We start from the raw sequence: 20,936 nt of genomic DNA, 5'->3' as shown, positions 1-20,936 counted from the left end.
TTAATATCAATTATAATTTAATTTCAAATTTTAGCATCAAAACTAAAATTACTTTTAGCACTGAGAACGATATTGTTGATATTAATTTTTATTTTGCACTTTGTATAAATAATACTCATTAATATCAATTACATGTAATATTAATATCAATTTATTTACATTCAGACATCTTTCTCACGAGGCTCAGGATCTGATCTACGCCATGCTGCAGAAGGATCCTAAGCAAAGGATTTCGTTGAACAGTGAGAGCTAGTTCATCGTTGATAATGATGTGACAACGTTGGGTGACGTGTGGCTGTCTTCCTCCCCACAGGTGTGAGAAACCATCCATTCATGACGGCGTCTTCACACAAACAGGTAAACATGTTTACACGTTTGGTTGTCATAGCTGCACTTGTGCTGGCTGTTAGACTACGTTTACAAGGTTACTGCACTGACGTAGCTATGGGGTCTAGGGGCGCGTCTCCACTAGGGCTTAAACATGTTTACAATTTGTTTAAGTCTAAACATGTTTAAGAATAATGCGTCTCCACTGGCGTTAAACCTGTTTAACTCTAAACCTAAACAGCTTTTGCTAAACATGTTTCAGAGGTAGTTTAACGAAAGTGGTTTAGGTTTAACAGTCACGTGATATAAACGCGCGTTCCAAAACGCTGGATGTTAGTTCTTTCACGCTGTTCTTTCTTTTTCTTTGGAGACTATTGGAAGAAGACAAAACTAGGCAATGTCAGAGAGTGCTTAGACTGATGCAGAGTGTCAGGAGAGAGCGATTTTGGCGAAGACAGAGACTTGTGTCTGTGATTGTTCTTCAGACGACAAGAAGACGATCTCCGACTGTCTGGTGCACAAGAAACGAATTCGCGCGGTACAACAAAGTCCCGGATAATTCTTTTAATAGCCCGGAATAAATGGACAAGTGGAGACGCTGTCTACTAAACATGTTTAGAGTTTAAACATGTTCAATGTTAAACATGTTTAAAGGGCAACAAGTGGAGACACAGCCTAGGTTACTTAGTCACCAGGTGCTTACATTTACCAATTGTCTAACACACTGTGTGGTTGTCTACCATATGAAATTCTGGAGATGCGAATTTCATACTGCAATGGAGATGAGAAAGCCTAGTATTGTGTATCTTAGAGGAATAGCTCACAATCTTAGCTTTTGATTGATGATGTGATATGTATATAATTTGATGCTGTAAGTTTACTGATTTACTAGTCAATGAGGACATAAGTGTTGACACTATCACACTATATCATGTGTTTGATGACGTAAATATGACAGGTATGTATAGACACCTTTCTTAATTACCTGGCGACTAAGGGCGTGTTTCCACTAGAGCCTAAACCGGTTTAACAAGTGGTTTAAGCTAAACTGGTTTAAGAATTGACCTGTTTCCACCTGCACTAAACCAGTTCTATTTTAATTAAATCTAAACCGCTTTCCTAGACCCACTTCAAGTAGGTTTAGCAAAGTGGTTTAGGTTTAACTGTCACGTGACAGTAGTGTGCTTGTTTAGATGGCTTCCCACAATGTCGTTTTGATGATATTGACTATTTTGCTGGAATAGGATTGCTCTAAAAGATGTAAGGGTCATTAACTAGAGGAAAGAAATCAGTAGCTACGGAGAGAGACAAGACGGTGTCCTTGGTCATCGTTATGCAAATTCCTACTAGCAGATGTTGAATCGGTGAAAACCAACAGTTGCTCTGACTCGGCGAAAAACCAGCCCAATACTTCAATATACTTTAGTATTCAATACTTTAATACCCAAGCTGTTTAGGTTTAGAGTTAAACAGGTCTAGCGCTAGTGGAGACACGAGTATTCTTAAACAAGTTTAGACTTAAACAGGTTGTAAACATGTTTAAGCCCTAGTGGAGACGCGCCCCAAATGTACTGGTGACTAAGTGTACTGGCGACTAAATGTACTGGTGACTAAATGTACCGGTGACTAAATGTACTGGTGACTAAATGTACTGGTGACTAAGTGTACTGGCGACTAAATGTACTGGCGACTAAATGTACTGGTGACTAAGTGTACTGGCGTGTAAAGTTCTGCAACTAAATTTCAGTGACTAACTGTCCTGCACCCAGCTATGGGGGATTATAGGGAGATCGTAATCCTCTAAAGTTTGTGGGCATGTTCTTTTTATTATTTTTTTACATTGAATTGCTACTATCCACACTGAAAGTGTGAAAATGTTGATGCTATTAGTATGTGGATAGTAAGTCTATTGATTATTTAATTTTTTAATATTAAAATTTAATTTAATTTAATAATTAATATGCTTTCTCAATTTTTGGTCCTGACTACACTGCTGATTACTGACGAGGTGTATGTTATCGACACCAATTTTGATTTGTCATTGTCAAATTGCTAGCAGACACACTACCACCCTCATAGTATGCATACGTCAGTGATCACATGATGCATACTCAGATGTGGAGTTGAGGCTTCAAGTGTAGCAAACTGTCAGTGTGACTTTTTATTAATTTATAGGGTAGTCTTAATGACCATGACACGTCTGTCGATAGTGGTCACGTGACTGTTACAACGACGACTACATCTCATAGTGCCACGTCGGCGGCGCATCGTGGACAACCGGTTGTCTTCTTGCCTTCTACGTCAAACATCTCATCACGGACGTCGAAGTATCACAACGACACGTCCGATTACGAACAATATCCCGAAGAGAGAGTGAAACGGTCGTCTTCGGTAGGAGCAGTCAGTGACATGAGAACGAGGACGTCGAATCAAAGTCTTACCAACTCGTCGTCACAACCGGCAGCATTGAGACACAGATCGTCGTCTTTACAGAGCCAGAGTACTGCAAGCAGACAGACATTAAGCGATCGTCAGTCGTTAGCAAGGAGGCAACGTCAGCCGTTGCATGAAGAAACGGGGAAGAAGTTGTGCGATGTGTGTCCACCGTTGAGTGCTAAACGACTACGACCAATCAAGCAGAAGACAAGGAACAGTGTGGTGAGTGATACTAATATATACATATATATATATATATATATATATATATATATATATATATATATACAAAATTATATTTTACAATACCTCAATACCCAACATCCCTCCCAACATCTCTCCCAAGTCAAATAGGCAAATCGCAACTACGGACATCTAAAACTTTTAATTGCATACATGCATGTAACATCATGTCGTTGTAGCACCATAGCTTTACAGACAACTGTTCTTGAAAGCTCGAGGAAATGGTATCCCACTGATTGATGACGTCTTTGAACATATTCCTTTCAAAGTTTTTAGAGTGAAAGATGACATGAAGCCCAGAGATTCAAAAACTGGTGGATAGAATATATATATATATATATATATATATATATATATATATATATATATATATATATATAAATTTATTTATATATTATTATTAATTTTTATGTATTATACATATTTTATTAACATAATTTGTCCTTAATACAAATTTACATTTTACCTATTTTACAAGTAACACAAAATATAATTAATTTATCTAAAAATTATAAATTTATGTTTATGTTCCACTACAATGTGCACCAAACACGTTCAGTTGGATGTTATCAGTTGACATGGCAACTCGTTTGCATTATTTTATGTCTAATTTGTGTGTTTATATTAAGCTCTGCATTCAGCTCTCGTTCTCATAGACATTTTGTGTTATGACTGTTTTGTTGCGTTGACAGGTGAGCATTGCCGAGAACGGAGACGTGTGTGTTGAGTTTATAAAGACGAGACGAGACGCTGAGGTTGTAACCGAGGTGTTTAGAGTATCATGTGATGGACAACAGGTGAGTGAGTCATCATCAAGAGAGAATAGAGTGGCTACAGAAGGACATCACTTATCTGATGTCAGATGTATCGAATGTATATTACGATATTCAATGACCAGACAGGGGCATACACACAAACCGAGGCAGAAAAAATACTGTAAAGTGACTGACTTTTTTAATTGTTAATTTTGTTTTTAACTATTTTTGAATTTTCATTTTATTTTTTTGTTAATTTTGTTTTTAACTATTTTTGAATTTTCATTTTATTTTTTGTTAATTTTGTTTTTAACTATTTTTTATTTTTAATTTTTTGTTAATTTTGTTTTTAACTATTTTTTAATTTTTATTTTTATTTTTTTGTTAATTTTGTTTTTAACTATTTTTTTATTTTTATTTTGTGACAATTTTTTAATTTATATTTTTTCTTAATTTTTTAACTATTTTTTTATTTTTATTTTGTAACAATTTTTAATTTTTATTTTTAATTTTTATTTTGTAACAATTTTTTAACTATTTTTTAATTTTTATTTTTATTTTTTTATAATTTCAGCTATGAGCCTATAAGAAACGGGACTTTGTAAAAGTCACTAGACTTGACGAGTAGCATACTCTAAACATTAGGGCTGAACTGACTTCCGGTCTGGTGACTGTGTGGCTGGCTGGCTGGCTGGCTATGTCTGTCACTCTGCAGGAATGTGCCATGCCTCTTTTGTGTGCCTCAATCATGAAACATTAATTCCTTTATGTCATACGTGGCAACCAGAGACAATGGACGAACAGCCAATCGTATGCTTGAAACTTTCATGAGAGAGTCTTATTGCCAGAATGGTGTATTCATGTTTGCGATTGTTAGGACTTGTGGGAAATAAAAAACAGAACTTATCTGTTTACAACTGCTGACTCGAAATCAATCGCTTTCTTGGTTTTGCGTTACTATACGGGAATCTAACGTTACGTAACCATGAGAGACTTTATGTCTCGTATACAATAATTCTACTTCGACAATTATAGACTATTTACGGACTTTGCGGTCATGCGAAACAACAGTCGCTATGTACAATTTACAGTGACACACACACACACACACACACACACACACACACACACACACACACACACACACACACACACTCACACACACACACACACACTCACACACACACACACACACACACACACACACACACACACACACACACACACACAAATGGCAAATGGATAAGGAGCTGCCGTTAAACGGTAATGCCCCCAGCCCAATGGCTGGGTTCCTGTGCACTGAGCAGGAGCTATGGGCCGTGCTAAGCAATCTCCTGGAGCCTTGCCAGGTACTCGCAGGGGCATCAACTGCGACTCCGACTGTGGTGTGGGCACCTGAAGTCCCACCCAGACCCCAGTGGCTGATGGACTTTGTCGCAGTCGGAGGCCTTTGCCACCCCAGTCAAAGACCAGGTACTCATTTATACTCCTGAGTCGAGATAGGCAATTGTGTGTAAGTTTCTTGCCCAAGGAAATTATGCCATAGCTCGCCATCACTGTGACTTGAACCTGTAACCCTTCAAGGTCCCGGATGTAATCACTCCATAAGATGACTCTCTAACCAACTGAGCTATCGTAACACACACATACACACCTACCATGATAAAAGCAAACTTTGTAATCAGTCAGGATTAGGAAAGTTCTCCATCATCATACACTTTGCTTGACAGCCTTGTGGTGAGTAACACGTCACCTACACAACACATTCACGTCTGCAATCACTGCGTTGTGCCACCATTGCTCTACAGAAGCAAACACTTGTGAGTCTTGGACTGCACGAGTTGTACAAACTGAGCAGCATATACGTATTTCTTGTGGTATTTCTCGGGTAGATCGTCGTACGACTACGTCTTTACGTCATTGCTTTCTGTGTGACTCACACAAATCTAAAACACAAGCAAATGTCATATATATTTTAAATATTTTTACAGGTACACGTCTAGAAAGATAATAGCGTGTTTAGTCGTAATTCTTTGCGACAATTTTATCATAGGTGGTGTTCAGAAGGCTCAGAGCTGTGAAAGCGACGTTGTAAACACAGCTTCCATTACTAGTTTTATTTTTAATTTTATTTTTAATTTTATTTTAATTTTATTTTTATTTTAATTTTATTTTTAATTTTATTTTTAATTTATATTTAATTTTTTATTTTATTTCTAATTTTATTTTTTATTTTTATCATTTTTTAATTTTTTCTTAATTTTATTTTTAAGTTTATTTTTAATTTATTTTTATTTTATTTTTAACTCTTTTTAGTATACAATATATATGACATTTGCTTGTGTTTTAGATTTGTGTGAGTCACACAGAAAGCAATGACGTAAAGACGTACTCGTACGACGATCTACCCGAGAAATACCACAAGAAATACGTCTATGCTGCTCAGTTTGTACAGCTCGTGCAGTCCAAGACTCCCAAGGTGTTTGATTCTGTGGAAACGATGGCAGCATGAGGTGGTGATTGCAGACGTGAATGTGTTGTGTAGGTGACGTGTTACTCGCCACAAGCGAAGTGTATGATGATGGAGAACTTTCCCAATCCTGACTATGAAGTTTGCTTTTATCATGGTAGGTGTGTAACTTGTGTTTACATGCTGTGTGTGTGTGTGTGTGTGTGTGTGTGTGTGTGTGTGTGTGTGTGTGTGTGTGTGTGTCACTGTGTGTGTGTGTGTGTGTGTGGGGTGTGTGTGGGTGTGTCACTGTGTGTGTGTGTGTGTGTGTGTGTGTGTGTGTGTGTGTGTGTGTGTGAGTCACTGTGTGTGTGTGTTTAAATTAAATTAAATTAATTTGATTAATTGGTAGGGCCCAAGGTTCACATCACAGAAGAGCATGTGAAACTGATTGATGCTTGTGGGGGCTTACACACCATGACTACACCATCACAGTCTGGACTGTCAGAGCAGTCGCAGCTACTTCTTAGCCACGCCGGTGAATGCAAAGAGAAATGCCTTGCTGTGCATACAGCCATACAGGAATTGTGCAAGCAGCCAGTAATTGGTGAAGCTTTTCCGGTTATTGTTGGTCGACGACCTTCATCAGCAGTTGAGAAATCGTCTGTGTGTCAGGATTTGGTAGCAAGGCCTGGAGCATTTGACAAGTGAGATCTAGAAGTGTTCAGTATTATTGCAATGTCTTGCATGGAATTAACACGTGCGCACAGACACACACACACACACACACACACACACACACACACACACACACGGCACACACACACTCACACACACACACACACACACACACACACACACACACACACACACAGATGCACACGTGCAGACGCACACACACACAGATGCACACAGTGACACACACACTCACATGCACACACACACACACACACACACAAACACACACACACACACACACACACACACACACACACACACACACACACACACACACAGATGCACACTTGCAGACGTACACAGTGACACACACACATACACACACAGATGCACACTTGCAGACGTACACAGTGACACACACACATACACACACACACACACACACACACACACACACACACACACACACACACACACACACACAAGGACATACCAAAAGGCAAAGTGTCAACCTAAATAGTTGCTTGTCACATCGATTTCTAACACGATCAGATATTTCACAAATATATTTCTAAATCACCACAAACACAGCTTTATAACAAACAAAGCCATACACTCATTGCATTAAAATTTACTCATTTCTTACTAATTAAATTTATTAAATTATTTCACATTTACCTGCAGCCCCCACTCAACAGAATGTCTTCTGGATGTAGTTGGCAGTCTAGGGTTTTTTAAATGGCAACCATTCAAACTTGATGTACAATATGTCTGTATCACTAAAACTGTGTGTTTAAGCTACAGTTTGTGATCTTTATTAGGGTCACACCACGTGGTAATGTTGTGTCACCGAGCACAGTCGACGTCAATGCAGCATCGGTAAACATTCAGTCAGAATTTGGACAATCTGTTGTGCATTGAATGTAACACGTTCTGTTGTCGTTTAGTTGAAGTCGTACGAAACCGTAACTTCGGAACAGCTGAGACGTCGTGTGTTTGTGCCAGACGTTGGGTGGGCATCTCAGGTATGCATTGCACTACGGGAAGTCAATAGTAAGGAAGTTGTGTGAATCTTTTGTATATAAATTAATATTAAATATTTTTGTATGTAAATTAATATTAAATGTTTTTGTATGTAAATTAATATTAAATGTTTTTGTATGTAAATTGATTTTAAGTATTGTATGTAATTAATATTAAATATTGTATGTAAATTAATATTAAATATTGAATGTAAATTAATATTAAATATTGTATGTAATTAATATTAAATATTGTATGTAATTAATATTAAATATTGTATGTAATTAATATTAAATATTGTATGTAATTAATATTAAATATTGTATGTAAATTAATATTAAATATTTTATGTAAATTAATATTAAATATTGTATGTAATTAATATTAAATATTGTATGTAATTAATATTAAATATTGTATGTAATTAATATTAAATATTGCATGTAATTAATATTAAATATTGTATGTAATTAATATTAAATATTGTATGTAATTAATATTAAATATTGTATGTAATTAATATTAAATATTGTATGTAATTAATATTAAATATTGTATGTAAATTAATATTAAATATTGTATGTAATTAATATTAAATATTGTATGTAATTAATATTAAATATTGTATGTAATTAATATTAAATATTGCATGCAATTAATATTAAATATTGTATGTAATTAATATTAAATATTGTATGTAATTAATATTAAGTATTGTATGTAAATTAATATTAAATATTGTATGTAATTAATATTTAATATTTTTGTATATAAATTAATATTAAATATTGTATGTAAATTAGTATTACATATTTTTGTATATAAATTGATGTTAAATACTGTATGTAAATTGAATACTATTAATTAAATATTGTGTAAATTAATATTAATATTTGTGTGTGTAAATTAATATTAAATATTTTGTATGTAAATTAATATTAAATATTTTAATATTTAATTTAATACTGACACACACAAACAATAAAAATGATTGCTTTCATTTCTATTCTAGCTAAACAGTCATGACATTCATATTGATTTCAATGATGTCACTCAACTTCAAGTGAACTCTGATGTCACCAAACTTGTCTACATCAGTGCAGACGGTCATCAGACAATGTATGAACACACACACACACACACACACACACACACACACACACACACACACACACACACACACACACACACACACACACACACACACACACACACACACACACACACACATGACTTACAGACTGACAGGCAAACATACATACACACAGACAAACACACAGACAGACAGACAGACAGTTTTGTTCCATGATTTCTATATCACTCATTATCTGTAAATGTCCAGTTACAAACAAGGAGATAACATCCCACAGAGTGTCAAGACCAAGTTAGCTCAACTTCCCACGGCTATTGAAAGACTGAAGGATCCGACGGCGATTTGTTCATCAAACGGTCAACATTCACATAATGCACATGACAGATTATACAGTCGGAAACAGCAGACGTAATGTATAGCAATCAATAAGGTTTGTACAGTAAAGTATATTTTATATCTTTCATTATATTAAAGTATGAGAAATTGCTATTCATTGTGTGCATTCGTATTGAAATACTTATTTCATCAGAGATCACGTGCAGTAAAATCATTGTGACTTTGCATAGCAACAGATAGACTGACAGACAGACAGACAGACAGACAGACAGACAGACAGTACTTCCAGATGGACAGAGACAGACAGACTTACTTACAGACTTACAGACGGACAGACACACAGACAGACTTACAGACAGACAGACTGACTGACAGACAGGCACACAGACAGACAGACAGACAGACACAGACAGACAGACACACAGACAGACAGACACACAGACTGACTGACTCACTTACAGACAGACAAGCACACAGACAGACAGACAGACACACAGACAGACTGACAGACACACTGACAGACACAGACAGACAGGCACACTTACAGACAGACAGGCACACAGACAGACAGACACACAGACAGGCACACTTACAGACAGACAGGCACACAGACAGACAGACAGACAGACAGACTGACAGACACAGACAGACAGGCACACAGACAGACAGACAGACACGACACACAGACAGACAGGCACACAGACAGACACACAGACACAGACAGACTGACAGACAGACACACAGACACACAGACACAGACAGACAGACACACAGACACAGACAGACTGACAGACAGACAGACTGGCTGACACACTTACAGACAGACGGACGGACAGACAGACAAACTTACACACAGAAATGGCCTGTTCATCACCCCAATTGCATCAGACCACTAAGATCACTCACAGTGACATCATCCATGCAAAGTCACTATTTTGTTGTTTTTCTTCTGGTCATACTGACGCAATTTTGCCAGCACAACTGATGTCACACTCCGCTAAGTCAACAGCACCACTGCTGACGTCATCCGTCATCATGACCTACTCTGATCCATGACCTTGACATCAACAGGTGACATCCTTTATATCCACCGCCTAACACGTGGACCTCACCCAACCACCTACACATGCATATACACCTACACCACTGACCAAGGAGTAAAGACAGAGAGGCTGTATGTCTTAGTAACACTGAACAATGAATGTTGATTTCAATTTATATACACACCAAGTGTCAACAACAACTGTTACTGGGAGTGTGTTGTGTAGACAAGTCGCCTCCAGCGAAGGCAAATTGAAGCCAAATAAAGCTGGCGCGACGTCACAAATACGCACACATAAGTAATGACTCCAGCTAGACCCTGGATTCTCCCTCCAATCGCACAGCATGCCTTACATCAGAGCAATAGTTATGCAACTGTAGATGCGGTGTCTATAACCATCTGAGTTTAGAGAAACGGCGAATTTCGAGGTAACCATCGAGTTCGTTGGGAAATCCCATGATGTAATACTAAGCCGCTAGTGCATCCTAACGCGCTAATGTGTTCTAACCGCACGGCCCTCGTTGGAACCCATACAGCGAGTTCCCGTATGCTTCACCTACACAGCTGAGCGGGGAATCATTCTAGACGTCGCGTTTCGCGCTGTGTACGCCAAACGGCTCCACACCGTCGAATCAATCGGGAGGAGACTTTACATGACACACTTGCGGTGTAACTCGACTCTCTCTGTATCAACCGCTTACTTGTACACTCGCCTACACCCGGAAGCTGTCATTGACAAGGGTCCGAAAACCGCCTTTTGTCTTTACGCTTTTTTCTCTTCTCTCGTCGTCGTCGAATTCGAATGGAGTCGACCGGCAAACTGAGCGGTAATTGGATTGTGTTAGTGAGTTGTGGTAAGCGAACTGGCGCTTCAAGTGATGCGTTTCGCTTGCAGAGTTGCTCGAGCAGGGCAACACGTTGTTCAATAAGTTTTACTACCAGGAAGCGTTGCTGCTCTATAGTGAAGCACGCGAGCTAAGCAACCGGATACCGTCGAGCACAGCAGAGAGAGCCGACAGTGAGTCACCTTGCTGGTCACTTGTTGGTAACGTGCGAATTGTTTGTGTTGGTGTGTCGATAGTCGAGCACAACGTCGGTTATAGTTACCTACAGCTCGGAAGGTACGAACGGGCGGAGGAAGCTCTACGAGAGGCGCTCGAGTTTGGAAGGAAGCGCGTCGATAGCGGCGCTGAAATAGCGATAAGTAAGCAAAGTAGGTAATTGATGCGAAATGAGTAGGTAAACACTACTTGTGATGCGGTCTGGCAACGTGGAAACGAGATAGGCACGTTAGGGTCTCGGGCTACCGGCTTAGGCGACTTACAGGCTAGCCAACAGGCAAATAAAATATTAGCAGAGGTGATGTGTTAGAATAACCAAGTGATGTCTGATCTGAGGATTCTGTTTCTGTGCATGGACACTGCTGGTTCTCACGTACATGCACACACACACACACACACACACACACACACACACACACACACACACACACACACACACACACACACACACACACACACACACACACACACACACACACACACACACACACACACACCACAGTCATCCACTTGAGAGGAAAACGTGCTAACATAGTTAGCACTTGTGATTCAAATGTGACTGTCTTAGCACATTTGTTTGGTCCTCCATGTGGCCCACTCATTTTTATTCATGAAACAATGAGACTCGGTTAGTGTAGGGAGTTTCCAGTTGTTGAAATTTATTATATCTAGTTTACTATAACCTTACAAAGAGTATAGATTGTGGATCGTTGAATGTTGTCACAATCTGGAGTACAGACGTTGACCAGGATGTGAGTAACCAGGATGTGAGGACACTCCATCAGCAGCTAGCTAGACTCACAACTTGTATGTCATCCACTGTATATACACAACACACGGTACATACAGTCGACAGTCACAGCAATTAATAATTTTGACATTTATGTTAATGTGCTAGACTGTCCATCTCTAGTTGACAATTTTTTTGATTTTACGATTCGAGGCTTTGTGTGATATGTTGAGGTTGATGACTCACAGGATGGCAGGATTTGTGTTTCTGACTTTGTCTATAACTCTAGATGAAGTCATACTTTAGTGACACTGCAACTTATGGAGGAAACTAGAGTAATGGGTCTACTGGTTTTGACTAGTTTAAGTGTTGGTCATGCATTATTGCTTCCTGCAGGTTGTTGAGATAATCTCTTAGATACGCATATGCATGGCCCTTGTTTTATATTATTAGATGGACTGGTGATCTGAATTATATACATGTAGGATTGAATATGGATGTAATGATATATGATAATTGTTTCTTATCTAGTTTTTCTGTCTAGTGTTTCTGTCTGGTTTGAATGTTGCAACCATGGGGTGTGTGTCAGTCTGTATGTCTGTATGTATTTATGTATGTATGTATGTATGTCTATTTGTCTGCTGTTTATCTGTCTGTCTATTTGTTTGTCTTTCTATCTGTCTGACTGTCTATGTGTCTGTCTGTCTGTCTGTTTCTCTGTTTGTCTGTCTGTCTGTCTGTCTGTTTGTCTGTCTTTCTATCTATTTCACTGTGTATGTGTCTGTCTGTCTGTCTGTCTGTCTGTCTGTTTCTCTGTCTGTTTCTCTGTGTGTCTATCTGTCTGTCTATTTGTCTGTAGAATAAAATAGCTTTTCATCAATTTGTAGTACTATGAGGGTCTTTGTTTTGGACTAAGTCATAAACATGTTGCCAACACATAGTGGATGTCATCACTGACTTCAGACACACGTTCATACAACAGTGTTGTGTATCGTATGTGTAAGTGTGTATCGTGTGTGTGTGTGTGTGTGCGCGCGCGCGTGTGTGTGTGTGTGTGTGTGTGTGTGTGTGTGTGTGTGTGTGTGTGTGTGTGTGTGTGTACATGTACAGTCAAGAGATGAACAAACGAAAGTGGCAAACGAATGTAGCCACTCTGGAGCCAATATAATCATACTAAACCTTTTAAGCTAAAGAGAAAATAAGGTTATTGTAGATGGTGTGTGCACTTATTGAATTTATTGTATCGAGAAATGGGCCGTTTGCTTGAAACAGTAAACTATTGTACACGATATTGACAGTAGGTGTGCAATTAGTAACAGCAATTTTTAAAATTTGATTAGTATTACATTATGCATGCAATGAAGTTTGTGTAATTGTTTAGTTTCAGCTTTCTACTTTTGTTGTACTGTGTGTGTGTGTGTGTGTGTGTGTGTGTGTGTGTGTGTGTGTGTGTGTGTGTGTGTGTGTGTGTAGCTGCCTGCCTGCTTGCCTGGCTGGCTGGCTGGCTGGTTGTCTGTCCATCTGTCTGTCTGTTTGTCTGTCTGTCTATCTGTTTGTCTATTTCTTGTATATATAACTAAACATGTATTTGTTTATGAGTGGGTGTATCGCCATATATCATTAAGTTTCCCTTTTAACTCTGTTTACCCATTTTCACAACTAATATTTACTCTCCTTATCTACATGCATGTCGTCTATACTTTGTTCACATTACCAATGATTCTAATGTCACTGATTGCTTTGCAGCATTGACGGCTCTCGGTCAGTGTCTCCGCTTACAGGGCAAGCATGCAGCTTGTGAGGCTGTACTACAGGAAGCTCTCGATATCGAAAAGAAACTTCCACGAGATCAGCCAACCACAGCGTGGAGTGAGTCACAATTGTATTAGCAGGATCGCATAGCTTGCCGTTTCTGCATGCGACCAGATGCATGAATGCAATAGAAAATTTGAATTTATTACCCAAGGCGTGAAATGCTAGGGTACAGGTACAGGCCAGTCACGTGACATAAGACTGTACATGTACATGTACGGGCGACTCGTTCAGCCTACTGCATAACACGTGACCATATAAATATTGAAACTTAATTTTTTATAAATTAATTTTTTATGAATTAATTTTTTATGAATTTATTTTTATGAATTTATTTTTATGAATTTATTTTTATGAATTTATTTTTATAAATTATTAATTTTTTATAAATTTATTTTTTATGAATTTATTTTTATAAATTTATTTTTTATGAATTTATTTTTTATAAATTTATTTTTTATAAATTTATTTTTTATAAATTTATTTTTTATAAATTAATTTTTATGAATTTATTTTCACGAATTCTTTTTTTATGATTGCAGCTCTTATGCAGATGGGCAGATGTCTGGTTGATCAGCAGAGAAACCTTGAAGCTAAGACTTTCCTTCAACGCGCTTTCAAGATAAACAAGGCAGCATTAGGCTTAACACATCGTCACACAGCCGACAGTCAGTACTCAAAAATCATTTCATTTTAAGCAATAATTTATTTATTAATTTATTTATTTTATTTATTTGTTTTATTTATTTGTTTTATTTGTTTTATTTATTTATTTATTATTTTATTAATTTATATATTATATTTATTTGTTTGTTTATTATTTATTTATTTATTTATTATTTAATTTATTTATCCAATTTTTTATTGTTTTATTAATTTTATTAATTTATTTAATTTAATTTAGTTATTTATTATATTCATATATTTATTTATTTATTTATTTTATTTATTTATTTTATTTATTTATTTATTTTATTAATTAATTGATTAATTTGTTTGTTTATCTATTTACTTACTTACTTATTTTTTGTTTGTTTATTTATTGTTTTGCGTCTAGCTCTGTACATGTTGGGTGTGTGTATGGGTGAGCTGGGGCTTTGGGAGAGCGGATATAGAGAGTTGAGTGAAGCTCTAACTGCGAGAAAGATTGCCTACGGAGACGGTCACATCAATGTTGCATGGGGTGAGAGCTTTGCTGTCGAGTGGTTTACAGTTAATAAGTTAACCTCTTTCTAGTTCTCTTCTGGCGTGGAGCTTTTCTCAATCGCTTGTCTAACGTCGACGAAGCCGAGTGTGAACTCAGGAAGGCTGAGGATATCGCTCGTCACTACAAACTGTCGCCTTCTCATCCACTCTGTACAAAAAGTGAGTTGTGTTTTAATGCAATGGTCTTCGTGTTGTGATAAGTGTGTTGGTGATGTCTAGTCGAGCACGAGCTGCAGAAGGCTGCAGAACTCAGAAGTCTGAAGAGGCAGACAGAAAAGCAACACGCAAGAATTAGTGAAGATCACAAAGCGAAGAGTGAGAATTTATTTTGTTAATAAATGTAGTATACACACACACACACACACACACACACACACACACACACACACACACACACACACACACACACACACACACACACACACACACACACACACACACACACACTAGCGTACTGTCTTGTCTACACTCTAAGCTAGACAATGATTTTATATAAATCTCTATCTCTATAAGCACAAACAATTTAATAAAAATTAAGGATTGTGTGTACACATTGTACTTTTGTGCATCTATTGTTGTAGTGCGGTAGTCCTTATTGAAAGTATGGTCGTCCCACTTTTTGTTAAAACCGACTTTTGCCAGTTGTCCTCTAGCCTATACTTCTGGTTTAGAGGTAGGTGATTAAATAACTAATATATATTCTACTACAGTGTGCTGCATGCACAAACATTCGAGGTCATCAAGTCTCTCGATATTCAGATTTTTCCATTTTTAGAGTGGTAGGTCTGTTTGTCTGTCCATCTGTTTGTCTGTCTGTCTGTCTGTCTGTCTGTCTGTCTGTCTGTGTCTGTTTGTCTGTCTGTCTGTCTGTCTGTCCGTCTGTCTTAGTGTAGCAACACGCAAGAATTAGTGAAGATCACAAAGCGAAGAGTGAGAATTTATTTTGTTAATAAATGTAGTATACACACACACACACACACACACACACACACACACACACACACACACACACACACACACACACACACACACACACACACACACACACACACACACACACTAGCGTACTGTCTTGTCTACACTCTAAGCTAGACAATGATTTTATATAAATCTCTATCTCTATAAGCACAAACAATTTAATAAAAATTAAGGATTGTGTGTACACATTGTACTTTTGTGCATCTATTGTTGTAGTGCGGTAGTCCTTATTGAAAGTATGGTCGTCCCACTTTTTGTTAAAACCGACTTTTGCCAGTTGTCCTCTAGCCTATACTTCTGGTTTAGAGGTAGGTGATTAAATAACTAATATATATTCTACTACAGTGTGCTGCATGCACAAACATTCGAGGTCATCAAGTCTCTCGATATTCAGATTTTTCCATTTTTAGAGTGGTAGGTCTGTTTGTCTGTCCATCTGTTTGTCTGTCTGTCTGTCTGTCTGTCTGTCTGTCTGTCTGTGTCTGTTTGTCTGTCTGTCTGTCTGTCTGTCCGTCTGTCTTAGTGTAATTTGCTTCTGACACCCTGTGGTATGCTTGTATCCGCTTTGATGAATAGATGTAGGTGTCAACACTTGATGTTCAAAGCTCAATACGCAATATGATCAATTTCATTAATATTATTTCACTTGTCAACTGTTGTATTGCAGTTTATGTCAGTATGTGTACGTGTGTTTAGGTGCGACTCCTGTAGCAGTATCCACGTTTACACCACGTGCCTTCAGTCTGATACGACGAAAAGAAAGTCCTAGAAAGGTACACAACTGTTTGTGTCGATTAGACGTCTAGTATTCATCTATTAATGTGGAAACCCAACTGGTGGGTAAACGCGTGAATTATTCGTTATTTGTGTTGGTCTAATTGATTTAGAGGACGATTTTAAATAAACAAAACTGACAGACAGACAGAGAGACAACTGGACGGACAGACAGACAGACAGACAGATAGATAGACAGACAATTGGACGGACAGACAGACAGACAGACATTTGGGCTACAATGGTGGGAAACACCAACAGTCACGTCTTTCACCGCAGTTGTAGCTGAAACAGGTCAGTAGGAAGTTAGACAAAGTAGCTACTCTGCAAAATCTGACATCAAGATAGAATATTTGTCACAACGTTTCAGCCACATAGGCCTTCTTCAGGTGACTGTTTGAAAATGACTAGTGACAATGGTACAAAGGGATAACTACCAATCAGCCACTAGAATTACATCAATAGAGACTATCTGTTTTTAGATTCATGCCAAGAAGCCAATAAGTGTTCGGTTAGAGAAATCTTGTGATGGTGGTATGGGTACAGATGGTTTAGTTTTGACTGAGATATCTCTTGGAATGACATCACACTTGAGATAAGAAACTGTGAAATGGTATAGCGCCTAGAAAAGACTGTCAGTTGATGACACATGTCTTCTAGTCTGTGTAGTAGATGGTTTGTTGGATTGACAGATACTGAATTGAAAGGCAGCACTGGATCCTTGACAAAAGATAGAGGCACTCCCTGAGAAGTAGATATCTGGATCGAGTACAATGGTGGGAAGCACCAACAGTCATGTCTACTTCTCAGGGAGTGCCTCTATCTTTTGTCAAGGATCCAGTCCCGCCTTTCAATCCAGTATCTGTCAATCCAACAAACCATCTACTACACAGACTAGAAGACATGTGTCATCAACTGACAATCTCTTCTGGGCGCTACCATTTCACAGTTTCTTGTTTCAAGTGTGATGTCATTCTGAGAGATATCTCAGTCAAAACTAAACCATCTGTACCCATACCACCATCAGAAGATTTCTCTAACTGAGCACTTATTGACCTCTTGGCATGAATCTAGAAAGAGTCTCTATTGATATAATTCTAGTGTCTGATTGGTAGCTATTGTCATTAGTCATTTCCAAACAGTCACCTGAAGAAGACAGACAGACAAACAGATTTACTTGATCAATAATTATTTACTTGATTAATAATTATTTACTTGACTAATATTTATTTAAGTGACTAATAATTATTTACTTGATTAATAATTATTTACTTGACTAATATTTATTTAAGTGACTAATAATTATTTACTTGATTAATAATTATTTACTTGATTAATAATTATTTACTTGACTAATATTTATTTAAGTGACTAATAATTATTTACTTGATTAATAATTATTTACTTGACTAATATTTATTTAAGTGACTAATAATTATTTACTCAGTTTGTGTGTGTCAGGGTTGGGGTGGTTGCTACAGTGTAGTTTCAGTTCTCGTTAAGCATGGCTGATATCCGTACACTGACAGTGTGTGTTGATCGTTTACAGACGAACGGAACGAATGAGCAAAAGACCGAGATAACGACATTTCAGTCTTCAGATCTGCCTGTCAAGTTCAAGCAGTCGCCATCCAGTTGTACGACACTCTGCTGTGTAATACATTGTATTTGGATATCCAATCTGTTGCTCTGTTTTCCTACAGCAAGCGGTGGTAGTGCTGCATCTTTGGATACCGGCTACGTGTCGTTGTCTCGCTCACAGTCTTCTCTCTTTGGTTCGTGTATGAGCATGTTGGGCAGCACGTGGAGTCTGCAATCGAGTGGAAGGAATTGCCCGCGGTCGAGACATTCGGTGGCTTTGGACACGGAGCTCATCTCGCGTATTGGTGTGACACGTGAAGAGTCTGCTGCTGCAAGTGTAGTCTACACGGGACATCGCACAAGGAATCAGTCGGATCCAAACATTCTCAGTGAGTGAATAAATTTTTGGCATTGGGTTTAGTGTGTGTGTGTGTGTGTGTGTGTGTGTGTGTGTGTGTGTGTGTGTGTGTGTGTGTGTGTGTGTGTGTGTGTGTGTTTGAATTCACTATTTCTAATGTGTCGTGTCTTCTCTCCCAGAGTCACGACGTCTCTCCTTCCCTAACGCATCACTAGAACCACCATACAATCCACTGTTATCTCTAACCCAACCAGACGGCGTATACTGGAGCGGCGGCACCCTAGAAACCATGATGATCGAGAAAAAACCAAAATCAGTACTCACATCCCACAGTTCAGTGATTGGACCAGCAGGTGGTAAATGCGGATCAGACAGTGTGTTTCTACGCGTTTCCCATGGTGCTGTCGCCATGCCAACCAAAGTATCAATCCAAACTTACTACGACCTTTCACTCTATCCCCCACCTCAACAGAACGACAACCACATCTCTCTCAGTGCACTCGCACACGTCTCTCTGTCTTCATCACGATTCAAGCAACCGATTGAGTTGCACCTCCCACCCGCGGTACCATTGCTACCATCGGTCACCAGCTCCGGTTGGTGCTTGCAGCTCAAGATGTGTGACGCATCGTCACAGAGCAAACCGACCGACTGGTACACGGCACTCGAATTCAATACGAACACTCAAAGCATATCGACGCATTCACAGTCGATCGCATTCGATCCTAAACGGTCGGTCGTTCGACTCGATCGAGTCTGCTGGGTCTGTTGGGTCGGTCGTCTGCTCGGCACGCCTTCTCTTGGTCTACGGAAAGTATCGTACGCTCTCTTTGCTAAACGCTTGGAGAAACACCGTTGGACTGTCTCGGTTCATCTCATCCACGGATCGAATGTTGCATATGATGAGATTGCTAGTGCATTGAAGGAGCGACAGTATGTAGCACTGCAACCTCCGATTGCGGCCACAGTTGGTGTACAAGGCTATATATGTCTCAAGCTGCAGTGCGTGCAGCCATGGTCGGTGACCAAGTCTGCAGAGGCTCATATACCGATGAAATCCGTCTGGGACGTTCCTGTGAATGGATCGTTGTATTATACGACGACGGTTGAAGATTGTACGTTCAGTTCTCGTCATCTTGAGTGTACGATGTTGTCTTCGTTTAAAGGCGATTGGTTGGATGCGGGAGAGCCGGTTAAGTGTGTGGTGTTTCATCCGGTGGATGCTGGGATGCCACAATCGTCTGCGTATTCGAATTCTAATGTGACGAACTTTACGTTTAGTCATGTTACTGGATTGGCGTTTGGTGCGACTGCTCAGTTGGTGCAGCAGACTGCACACGAACACTCAGGTAATGATTATACTAAAAGTAAGCATGGCACACACACACACACACACACACACACACACACACACACACACACACACACACACACACAACAGTAGCACAAGATAATGAATTGATCGTGTGTGTTATAGTTGGACAGTTACTACCTGACGTCACACTGACAAGAAACTGTGAAATCATTCCCGAGCACATCGCCATCGACGTACGACACGACCCTAATGTATAAAAATTGTAAAGTGAAAAAATGTTTGCAACAGGTTCCCGTACGATTAGCAATACAACTGCCACCATCCGACAAGCAGGCCGTGCCATCGGGAGATTCTATTGTTCAGTTTATTGGCGATCAAGGCGAAATGGACGTTGTAGAGAGAACGAGTCTGAGACTCAACGACAGAGAACTCGACGTATTGTGTCCAGGTTGGAATAAAATTTCTTCTTCGTTGATATCAATAACGCTATTGTTTATTTGTTGATTAGCTTGGCCATTCAGCGGTCGCTTATTGGTGAGAGTCACGACAGCAACGTGTGGAGAGGAACTCGGAATCGGGTTTGTGACGGTTGGTGATTTTTCTCTGTAGGACACAGTACAGTTATCTCTGTATTTAATTCCAAAATGTTTTAGTATCGTTTTTGACTATATCGTTGTATGCCATTTTAATAGTAGAATGAATTCTTGCATCTATTGCTCATATTATGTACATATGATAT

General features: G+C 38.6%; 2 protein-coding genes across 2 annotated transcripts in view; both read left to right on the top strand.

The window, feature by feature from the left end:
• Positions 1-9,395, top strand: part of LOC134189373 (serine/threonine-protein kinase PLK4-like) — a 12,430-nt gene extending 3,035 nt beyond the window's left edge. The window contains exons 8-18 of the mRNA XM_062657610.1: positions 166-242; positions 314-357; positions 2,503-2,985; positions 3,699-3,803; positions 6,112-6,240; positions 6,307-6,388; positions 6,623-6,917; positions 7,710-7,767; positions 7,836-7,941; positions 8,924-9,030; positions 9,254-9,395. Coding sequence (XP_062513594.1) covers positions 166-242; positions 314-357; positions 2,503-2,985; positions 3,699-3,803; positions 6,112-6,240; positions 6,307-6,388; positions 6,623-6,917; positions 7,710-7,767; positions 7,836-7,941; positions 8,924-8,937 — 1,393 coding nt within the window. The 3' untranslated portion in view covers positions 8,938-9,030; positions 9,254-9,395. The remainder of the gene's footprint in view (positions 1-165; positions 243-313; positions 358-2,502; positions 2,986-3,698; positions 3,804-6,111; positions 6,241-6,306; positions 6,389-6,622; positions 6,918-7,709; positions 7,768-7,835; positions 7,942-8,923; positions 9,031-9,253) is intronic.
• A 1,531-nt stretch (positions 9,396-10,926) lies between these two features.
• On the top strand, positions 10,927-20,924 carry LOC134189372 (uncharacterized). Its single transcript, XM_062657608.1, has 15 exons — positions 10,927-11,209; positions 11,278-11,400; positions 11,464-11,586; positions 13,920-14,042; positions 14,528-14,653; positions 15,043-15,168; positions 15,222-15,350; positions 15,411-15,506; positions 16,866-16,942; positions 18,493-18,580; positions 18,647-18,913; positions 19,062-20,231; positions 20,360-20,430; positions 20,486-20,645; positions 20,706-20,924. The coding sequence occupies exons 1-15, from the start codon at positions 11,185-11,187 to the stop codon at positions 20,804-20,806; spliced, it is 2,805 nt and encodes a 934-aa protein (XP_062513592.1). The 5' UTR covers positions 10,927-11,184; the 3' UTR covers positions 20,807-20,924.
• The last annotated feature ends 12 nt before the right edge of the window (positions 20,925-20,936 follow it).

This window comes from Corticium candelabrum, chromosome 14 (genome assembly GCF_963422355.1).
Source record: "Corticium candelabrum chromosome 14, ooCorCand1.1, whole genome shotgun sequence".
In the NCBI taxonomy this organism is placed as follows: domain Eukaryota; kingdom Metazoa; phylum Porifera; class Homoscleromorpha; order Homosclerophorida; family Plakinidae; genus Corticium; species Corticium candelabrum.
This window is presented reverse-complemented; position numbering and strand designations above follow the sequence as displayed.